Source organism: Mandrillus leucophaeus, unplaced genomic scaffold (assembly GCF_000951045.1).
Source record: "Mandrillus leucophaeus isolate KB7577 unplaced genomic scaffold, Mleu.le_1.0 Scaffold87, whole genome shotgun sequence".
In the NCBI taxonomy this organism is placed as follows: Eukaryota; Metazoa; Chordata; class Mammalia; order Primates; family Cercopithecidae; genus Mandrillus; species Mandrillus leucophaeus.
Window position 1 is genome coordinate 1,528,528 of NW_012109474.1, and position 10,558 is coordinate 1,539,085.

The following is a 10,558-nucleotide window of genomic DNA, read 5'->3' on the forward strand; positions in this document are numbered from 1 at the left end:
TTTGGAGGGGGAGATGCGCTCTGATTTTTTGAATTTCCAGCTTTTCTGCACTGCTTTTTCCCCATCTTTGTGATTTTATCTGCCTTTAGTCTTTGATGATGGTGATGTACTAATGGGGTTTTGGTGTGGGTGTCCTTTCTGTTTGTTAGTTTTCCTTCTAACAGTCAGTACCCTCAGCTGCAGGTCTGTTGTCCACTCCAGACCCTGTTTGCTGGGGTATCAGCAGCGGAGGCTGCAGAAGATAGAATATTGCTGAACAGCAAGTGTTGCTGTCTGATTCTTGCTCTGGAAGCTTTGTCTCATGGGTGTACCCAGCCATGTGAGGTGTGAGGTGTCAGTCTGTACCTCGTGGGGGATGTCTCCCAGTTAGGCTACTCAGGGGTCAGGGACCCACTTGAGCAGGCAGTCTGTCTGTTCTCAGATCTCAACCTCCGTGCTGGGAGAACCACTGCTCTCTTCAAAGCTGTCAGACAGGGACATTTACATCTGGAGAGGTTTCTGCTGCTTTTTGTTTAGCTATGCCCTGTCCCCAGAAGTGGAGTCTACAAAGGCAGGCAGGCCTCCTTGAGCTGCAGTGGGCTCCACCCAATTCAAGCTTCCCAGCAGCTTCGTTTGCCTACTTAGGCCTCAGCAATGGCCGATGCCCCTCCCCCAGCCTTGCTGTGCCTTGCAGTTAGATCTCAGACTGCTGTGCTAGCAATGAGGGAGGCTCCGTGGGCGTGGGACACTCCGGGCCGGGTGTGGGATATAATCTCCTAGTGTGCCATTTGCTAAGACCCTTGGTAAAGCGCAGTATTAGGGTGGGAGTTACCCGATTTTGCAGGTGTTGTGTGTCTCAATTTCCTTTGGCTAGGGAAAGGAATTCCCTTCCCCCTTGTGCTTCCCAGGTGAGGCGATGCCTCGCCCTGCTTCAGCTCTCGCTATTCGGGGTGCACCCGGGGACCAGCACCAACTGTCTGACAGGCCCCAGTGAGATGAACCCGGTACCTCAGTTGAAAATGCAGAAATCACCCATCTTCTGTGTCGCTCACGCTGGGAGCTGGAGGCTGGAGCTGTTCCTGTTCTGCCATCTTGGGCGTGCCCCCTGGTTGCTAATCTTAGGATCACCAAGCAAGCCCCCTGCAGCACCACCTGGTACCCTGCAGTAGGCCTGGGATCCACAGGAGGCTGGACCACTTGCAGTAGCCAAAAGCCAAAAGATGAGCCAGGAAGCAGAAATTGGGGTCTTCCTGGGCTTCCTTGGTGGGGTGTCACAAGGGTGTGCTGCTGGAGTGAGTTGGGTGCTGGGGGTGGAGAGGTAAGAGCCTGATGAAGTGTGGGGTGCAGTGCTGCCTCCATGCGGGCCTCAAATGATGGATTCCCTAAGAAGTGCTGGTAGGCCCTGGAGCAGATGCATCTCATCTGGTTTGCAGGTCACTAAACTCATCCCTGAGGATTGGAGGAGGAAGTAATGCCCCTAATGCCTGGCTGTTCTTAAAAGGATTGGCTAGATTGATAGCTCCTAATGCCATTTGTCACTGGGTGGGCAGGAAAGGATACTGAGAGGGCTGGGATGGCTCCGCTGATTGTCTCTGGCCTGTGGGTGCTCTCCAATGTCAGCCTTACCTTTTCCTCCAGACCTCCAGCCTATAAAGGTCAGACTCAAAGTCAGACATGGCCAGGAATTAGAGGGAGAAACTGGCACCATATCATCTCAGGCTGCCCGATGGTGTTCACAGAAACCCCTTCCAGAGCACTAGTTTCCTAAGGAAGCTACAGAGTGCTGGGCTGAGAGCAGCAAGGGATGGGGAGGAAGGGGAGGAAGGGAAAGGGCAGTTTATTGGGTCTAGGGTGGGGAGGGGACACCAGTGTGGAGAGAGGCAACTTTTTGTCAAAAACATGGGTGATTTTCATTTTTGTCCTTAAAAATATCCAGGCTTACTGGGCTGTAGTGACGACCACAGACTGTGATTGGCTGCAGCAGGAGGTGGGGAGTCCCTGGGCTGGCGGCCTAGGCTGGATGAGGTCTTTCAACAGAGATGCAGCCCCAGGAAGACAGCCTGCACGCATCCTTTTCCCCAGACAGACACAGATGTGGCCAAGCTCGGTGGCTTCAGTCCTCTCTGGGAAGCACAGGCGAAGGAGCTCCGGGGTGGGTCCTGCTGCAGCCTGGGCCCTCTGTGTCCTCCAGAAAGCCGTGCCCACACTGGCCCTCCCCTCCAGCTGTAGGCTCAGGGCTGCCCGCCCCTCTGGTGCCCTTTACAGCAAAGTGCGGCCTCAGCATTTTTCCTACTCCTGCTGCTTGCCTTTTAGTTCCTCCTCATCTGTCACCTGGCAGGGAATCAGAGCAGAGCCGGGAGAGGAGGGGAGAGGCATGTCTTTTGTGTTCCTCTACCTTCCCTCTTTTCCTTTTCCTTCTTCCTCTGGTTCCGTCCTTTCTTCACTTTCACTGATCATTAAAACATAAATTCCTGGCTGACTCTCTCAGCTTAGCCTGCAGCCCAGCTGTTTGGGGACTTCCCATCTGGATCCTACTGGGAATGAGACACTGAGCCGGGCTGAAACCCCCAAAGCTCAGGCAGGAAGGCAGCAAAACAAGCCTGGAGGAGACCATCCGTTGCCCTGTGTCTCCACCAGCCAGAGAGAGCTCTACCCTATTCCTTCACAATCTTCTTGCCTTAAAAATGTGTTGGAACTTTTCTAGGTGGATACCCCAAAGAATAAACAGGGACTCAGATGGATCCTTGTACACTCATGTTCAAAGCAGCATTATTCACAACAGCAAAAGGTGCAAACAACCCAAATGTCCACCGATGGATGAATGGATAAGTGAAATGTGGTCTAGATATACAGTGTACTATTGTGATATGATGTCTTATTCAGCCATAAAAGGGCATGAAATTCTGATTCATGTTACAATGTGGATAAACCTTGAAAGCGTTATGCTAAGTGAAATAAATCAGTCATAAAAGGATGAATATTGCATGATTCCTCTTATAGGAGGTACCTAGAATAGGCAGATTCATAGAGAGAAGGTAGGACAGTGGTTATCAGGGGTTAGAGAGAAGGGTGAGGAAGAGTTAATTGTTTAGTGGGCACAGAGTTTCTGTTTGGGTTGATAAAAAAGTTCTGGAAATAGATAGTGATGATGGCTCATAACATTATGAATGTACTTAAAGCCACTGAATTATGTACTCAAAAATGGTTAAGATTATAAGGTTTTGATTTGTTTGTTTTGTTTGGTTTGGTTTGGTTGGTTTTTGTTTGTTTGTTTGTTTTTGTTGTTGTTGTTTTATTTTATTTTTGCTTTCAGACAGAAACTCACTCTGTCACCCAGGCTGGAGTGCAGCAACACAATTATAGCTCACTGTAACCTCAAACTCCTGGGCTCAAGCAATCCTCCCGCCTTAGCCTCCTGAGTAGCTGGGACTACAGGTGTGTGTGACCATGCTCAGCTAATTTTTAAAAAATTTTTTGCAAAGACAAGATCTTGCTGTGTTGCCTAGGCTGGTCTCAAATTCCTGGCTTCAAGTGATCCTCCCGTCTCAGCCTCCCAAAGGGCTGGGATTACAAGCATGAGCCACTGCACTCAGCTGAATGCTGTTTTATGTTGCATATATTTGACCGTAATAAAAAATTCAGGGCCTTAACACCTGGCTGTACTTCCAGGCTAAGAGCTGTGGAGGTGGACAGGCAGAGGAGGGCCACGCTCTCTCCCTCTCTCTGCTCCTTCTTCTTCTCTTGTGACTGAAGTGAAGCTCAGAAATTTTGTGCTTTGCATGTTCCCCGCTTTTCTGAAGCAGGGGCCTCCCCACTCCCTCGCTGGGCTCCACTGTGGAACAGGGAAGTGGTGTATTCTGTTCACCCTGGAAAATGAGAGTTTCTGGAGGAGCTGAAATCCCTGGGAGAGAGTGAAAAGGTGGGGAGGACTGGCAAGTAAGGGGGACTAGGGATCTGGCGGCCACTGTGGGCAACTGGGGCTCACCCCACTTGGAGTTGCTGAGGGACCACGTGGAGCATGCCTGGAATTGTCTGAGACACTGAAGAGGGGAGTATTTGTCCCACTGAGGGCAGCTGCATGTGGCACTAGCTCCTCATACTTCCAGGTTGCAGGTGCCAGGGGCCAGGGGCTTCCTGCAGGCGTCTCCTGACTGCAGAGGAGGCCTGGGCAGGAGGCCCCGGGGCAGCTGAGGTGAGGCACTGCTGGACTACCCCACATGAATCTGGCTGGGTAGCAAACACTAGAGTAGGAGGAATGGCCGAGAGGACGTGAGGACACAAGAGGCACCTGCAGAGCGCGTCCTCTTCCTTCCTTGGGGCACCAAAAGGCTGCAGGTTTGGGATGGGTCTCAATCCTGTCCCCTTTCTCAGCAACTATTATGGGTTTGGGGTGATGACCGTGCCCAGGCTCCCTCACGGGACCCTGACACAGCCCTGAGACACTCGGGCATGTTTGGGAGAGCCCTGCAGAGCCGGCCAGAGGCTGCCTCTGCAGGCAGAGCCCGGCACTCTATCCTCCCGAAAACGGCTCCGTGTAGAGTTCCTGCAAAACCCAGTTCTCTGACTGCACCTGCTAGGTGTGCCAGGAAGCCCTTGATAAGATCTGAAGTCTTCAAGGAATAATGGGCGTGGCTTTGCCTATTGACTTCTCCTGCAGGCGACTCCTTTTCAGCCCTCTCTGGACAACAGCAGTGCAATTCCCATCCAGTGGAGGCCAGCTGCCCAGGGCCAGGCACGGAGCCTGCATGGGGCCAGCTCTCCGGAACCTGTGCCCAGCTGGGGAATAAGCACATGCGTAGCACTTTAAGAATTCACTGCTCCCTGGAGAGTCAGTATAGACTGGGGAGCTTGGAGGTGGCCTGAGGGACTGAGCAGGCCACCAGGAAGGGGGATGGAGAGAAGGCAGTGGGGTATAGGCATAGTCGTGCAGACCTGGAGTTCTCCTGTGTGAACTTGGGCAAGTTACTTAATCTCTCTGAATGTCCATTTTCTCTTCTAAGTAGCATAATTATGCTGATCCCATAGGGTTGCTGTAAAGGTGAAGTGAGTGGAGGCAGATCAAGTACTGATGTGTCTGAGGCATGATAAAGGCACAGCAGACACTCGTCATTCCTACTTTTAGCAGAAATTGCAGTATTCATACCCATAGCCAGCCCTGGGTGAATCTTGCTTAGTAGCCTGCCATGAAACCAAGGCAATGCTCTGGCCTTCTGTGCATATAAGAACCTCTAGGTTTGGCAGGTAGAGGGAAGGAGAAAATGCTTCCAGGTGACGGGTTCAGTGTGAGCAAAAGCACAGAGGCAGGAAAGAGCATCCTGTATTCATTTTCTATTGCTTCCTAAAAGATTACTACAAATAGCAGCATAAAACAATACCATCCATTATCTCACAGTTCTGTAAGTCAGAAGTCTGGCACAGCATCTCATGAGTCTGAAGTCAAGTTGTTAGCCAAGTGGAATTCTTGGCTGGAGGCTCTGGAGGAAAAGTCTGCTTCCAAGCTCATTGGTTCTCGGGTGAATTTACTTCATTGCAGATGTAGAATGAGGTGCCCACTTCCTTGCCAGTTGTTGACCAGGGATTGCTGTCAACTACCAGAGGCTGCCCACGTGCCTTACCGTGTGTCCCTCCTCCTTCAAGCCAACAACAGTGCACTGAGTCTTTCTCATGCTTTGGATCTCTGGCTTCTGCTGTCTCTGAGCTCTAGTTCCAGATTTAATGGGTTCCGGTGCTTGGGTCAGGCCCTCCTGAATAGTCTCCTTATCTTAAAGTCAACTAATTTGGGATTTAATTGTGTCTGCAAAATCCCTTCCCAAGAGTATCTAGACTCCTGGCGAGTAACTGGGAGAGGGTGTATACCCAAGACTGTCTTAGAATTCTGTCTACCACACCTACCATATGCCCAGGACAAGGAGCAGAGTAGCCAGGGGATAACTTAGGCGTGGGCAGCCGTGGAGCGGGAGGGGTAAGGTGGGTGCTGGTGGTATGGGGAGGTGTAAGGACCTGTAGGCTTTGAGTGGCAGGTGGAGGAAGGGGCAATGGACAGCGTCCCCCATGCCCCTGCCTGTGGCCCTTGCCACCAAATGTGCATATCCCAATCACAGCTGACTCTCCGCAGACCTGCTGCCACCCCTGCCTCCACATCTGGTTTCCTCATTCTGAAAAGGGCACCACCTCGGCCTGAAACTTCCAATCCTCTGATTCCTCCCTCTAGGATGGGTGGACAGACCCAGCTCCAAGACCGCTGAGCTCAGAGGCCCAGAGCAAGGCCCTGCAGCACCTCAGAGCCCCCTGCAGCAGGCCTGAGGTCCAAGGGAGGTTGAGCCCCTTGCAGCAGCCAAAGGCCTAAAAACGAGCTGGGAAAGCAGCGGAAGATGTGTGCGCAGCAGGGCAGTTCTCCTTCCCCTGGGAAGTTCTTCCTCTCCGTTCCCTCACCCTTGGAGAAGGCAGTGAGGGTGTTGCGGAGTCAACATTCATGTTCTCAGCAGCATTTCTGGAACCCAGCACACCATTTCTTGCCCTGCTTTGGACTCACTGCAGTTTAAACACTCAACAAACCCTAGATTATTGGCAAATAACTGTGTTCCAAAGAAGTTCTCAGGGTTAAGGTTCTCAGGTTCAAGGTTTTGAAATTCAAATGCTCCATTAAACCTGCTAGGACCTCGCCTTTATTACTGGCAGCAGCATTCACGCTGCTCTGTGTGACTTCAGAGCCCTGTGTGTGCGGGATTCAGGCCTTCTCTGTGCTTTCGTGTGGTGGTGGTTTGATAGAAGGCTGTGCTACTATTTGTGATAATAAAAGCATGTGCAGACTGTTTTCTCTGGCAGACCAGGATCTTCCATGGAGAGCACAGGTCTCCAGATAATAAAAGAGGCACAAGACAAGCTTTAAAGCCCCTTCCCATCTAGCCTGGAGCCTATCAGGGAGGAAAGGATCCTTGGCCTGGAGGTGAGAAAGGTTCTAGCTTTCCTCACTCCCAGGTGGGTCACGTGTGAGCTTCGGGGGAAAGCAAGGGAGAGGGGAGCGGAGAGGGCAGTGGTGGGGAGGTCCCAGCAGACCTGGGCCCCTGCAGGGCTGGGTTGAGCATGTCAGCTCCAGAGATTGCAGTTCTGTTGGTGGACTTTAGCTAGTGTTCCAGCAGCAGTTGGTCATCTATGCCACGCTGCCCTAGAGAGAGGGTCAGAGGGCCAATGGGGTTAGTCATGGCCCTGTAAGGGTGACCAGGCAGTGTGTGTGGCTAGGCCATAGCAGCATGGACAGTGCAGCAAGCCTTTCTCGTTCTACCAGTGAAAACCAGTCACGCTCCTGCAGACTCATCATAGGTGTGTTCCAGTAGCTGCACCTGAGCAAGGCTGCAAAATCCTGCTTATAAGTTACAGCCTATAGGCTTCAACTGATTTAGGGGACAGTCGGGTGACCAAAAAGAAAGTCTCCTCATAAGCAGGCATTTTCTTGGAGGACCTGAGCCCCTCAGAGGTTGGTGTCTCGGGCCCCATTGTGCACCCTCAATCTTGGTTCTGTGGTTTATTTCATCCTGCTTTGTGGTAGATTCTGTTAAATCTGAGGCAGGAAGTGAGGCTTGGCCTGTAGGCCGAGTTCATCTCCTGCCTTTCCCAGCGATTAAGGCTTAGGTAGACACTAACTCTGACACCGCACAGTGCCTGTGCTGGCCAATCAGACAAGTGACCTGCATTCCCTGGGCCTGTCTGCTGCCCCACACAGTGGGAATTACAGCACATCATTTATGCTGAGGGCAAGCCAGCCTCCCACTGACTTCTCAAGGTTGTTGGAAGAACAGAACGCCATGATGGATAAGAAGAGGCTTCCAGGAGCAGAGGGTGTTTCCCAGGTGTGGGCATCGTCGTCTCCTCCAGCAGCATCTCACGGAGTTCTCTGTCTTCTTTCCCACCAGTCCCGGCCCAGGCTCCTGAGCCGGAAGGATGGAAAACTCCTCTGCAGCATCAGCCTCCTCGGAGGCGGGGAGCAGCCGCTCCCAGGAGATCGAGGAGCTGGAGCGCTTCATCGACAGCTATGTGCTGGAGTACCAGGTGCAGGGGCTGCTGGCTGACAAGACGGAGGGTGATGGCGAGAGCGAGAGGACCCAGTCCCACATCTCCCAGGTGAGTGCTGGCCTGCGGTTAGGGGAGCTTGGCAAATTCAGAGGGGATGATGCAGGGATCTCTAATTCTGGGCAGCATCCAGTTGCTTGACACTAGACTGCCAAGGCACGAATGATCCCACCCAGCAGAGCACCCAGAATCCGGCAGGTGGTCTTTGGGATCCAGGCAGGAGGTGCCCTGGCTGTGCACGCAGACCCTCTGACCCACCTCCACTCCTCCCTATCCATTGAGGCTTTGGGGCCCAGCCAGGCCCACAAGTCTTTGAACACACGTCTCTTGAGTACCTACTATGTGCTGTACGCTGTTCCCTGTCCTCAATAAGCTTATGTTCTAGAAAAGGTCTGGAGGTTTTGCTTCTCCGTAATGCACACCAACAAAGAACTATAACTTGTGGATATTTTCTCTGATTTCAAATACAAGCAGTTGTTGGCAGCCAAAGGAATGAGTCTTGTGGGCTTCTCAACCAGGGCTCTGTATGCCAGACATACTTAGACATATGAGGCAATCTAACCAGTGTTCTGGGTTGGTCCTGCCCCCTCCTGCCTCAGTCTGTGGCATCCCTAACCTTGGAGGGGAGATGGACTCATCTGAAAGATTGTGGGCTGAGATTTGAAAGTCTTGGCTTCTCCCAAATAAAGCATGAATGCATTCAGGATAGGGACCCTATCAAGTGTATCTTTGCCTAACACCACAAATCCTCAGCAGATTTTTGTTCAAGAGCTGGTTCCAGATTGGCTTGTAGCTGCCTGTGTGACCTTGGGCAGAACCCTCAATATCTGTGGGGCTGAGTTCTTATCTGGCAAATGGGGATTATGCTGTTGCCTCGGGAATGTTGGAAGGTCAGACGGTAAGAAGTACAAAGGCTGCAGAGAGTCAGTGCTGCCTGCACAAGCATGTACAGGACAGTCCCCTCTCCCTGGAGTCAGGGTTCTGGGGATCCACCTCTCGTACGTGTTATCCCATCTCCAAGCCCAGGACTCCTGGGACAATCAGAAGGTGAGCTACCTGGGTGCACCCTGCTTTGGGAAAAGGCTGAGTCCAACTACCAGGCTCACTTTTTGGGTGGGACCCCTAGCTTTTTAGAAGCCAGAACGAACTTTTGGCTTTCCTGGAACTCAGACCAGGAGTCACTCTGGGAAATACTGAAGCCACAGTAATCCCATGGCCTGTCCCCACTGGGAAGCAGGGGACAGAAAATAGCCCTGAGGGAGAAAAAAAAAATAGATGTGATGCTTTCTTTAGTGTCCTTGAGGTTCTAAAATCACAAGTAATGTAAGCCTATAATTTGTTTATTATTCAATCCACGAGTGTTTAACAAGCTTCTGTTCTGTGCTGGGTACTATTCTAGGACTCATATCTAGGATTGAGCAACAAAGCCCTGCCCTCATGGAATGTGTATTCTAGTCGTGGGTGATCATTGCGATGGGGAAAAGTAAAGCTGGAAAATGGAATGGGGAGTGAGGAGGAGCAGGAGGGGCCTGCAGTTTTAAGTGGGGTAGTCAGGGAAGCTGGCACGGAGGGGAGGGAGGGGTGAGTAGTGGAGATATCCGGAGAGGAACATCCGGGCAGAAGGAGCAGCCCGTGCCAGGCCTGGGCTGGAAGAAGATTCCAGGCCCAGCCAGCAGGCCAGGGTGCTGGAGCAGAGGGTGAAGGAGGGAGAGCTGCGGAGATGAGTCACAGGGATGATGGGGACTGTGTCGTCGGGAGGTGGGAGGCCTGAGCCCTGGAGTGGCCCCACATGAGGAAGAAAGGATGTGAGGAGAAGTGAGCCAAGAGACCAGTGAGGCAGGAGGGAACCAGGCCAGGCGGAGTGCTGGAACCCAGGAGGGGCGTCGAGGGAGTGGGGTGGGGAGACTGCCTTGCAGGCTGCTGCCAGGCCGGGTAAGAGGGACTGACAATGGCTGACTGAGCAGGGGGAGCCTGACGGGGGAGTTTTGGCTGAGTGGTGAAGGCAGAAGCTTGCCTGTGGCCAGCTCAAGGAACAGAAGAAGATGGCCTGGAGACTAGCAGAATAGTACAACTGTTTTGAGGAGTTTAGCTGTAAAGGGGAGAGGTATGTGGTGGTATTTGGGGAAATAAGGTCAAAATAGGAGCATTGACCTGTGTGTTCAATCCAGGGGCAAGTCAGGGGTTGCTGGGGCCCTAGCCTATTCCCGGCCCCCAGCGGTTCATTCACAATAACAGGAGGGAGTTGCAGGCATGCGGCCACGCATCTAAAATAACTCCTGCAGCACAGCTGTGGTTTCTCTCCAGCTACTTGCAGCCACGAAGGTGCAGAGGCAGAGTTACAAAGATGACTTGAACCAGGATGGAGGTTTCTCCAGGGAGTACAGTGGAGGAGAGAGGGGTGAGGGAGGCACGGGAGTGATGATGGTGAGTCACCTGGATGCTGAAGCAGGTCAGGATGGGAGTGGGTACCTGAGGTGGTAGTGGAGGCTGACGGGTGGTAGGGTCAGTGGAT

General features: G+C 52.4%; 1 protein-coding gene across 3 annotated transcripts in view; it reads left to right on the forward strand.

The window, feature by feature from the left end:
* CTIF (CBP80/20-dependent translation initiation factor) overlaps positions 1-10,558 on the forward strand; it is a 344,748-nt gene that overhangs the window by 80,568 nt on the left and 253,622 nt on the right. For all 3 annotated transcript variants that reach the window (XM_011968992.1, XM_011968993.1, XM_011968991.1), the window contains one exon: positions 7,890-8,097. In XM_011968992.1, the coding sequence (XP_011824382.1) occupies positions 7,918-8,097 (180 nt within the window). In that variant the 5' untranslated portion in view covers positions 7,890-7,917. The remainder of the gene's footprint in view (positions 1-7,889; positions 8,098-10,558) is intronic.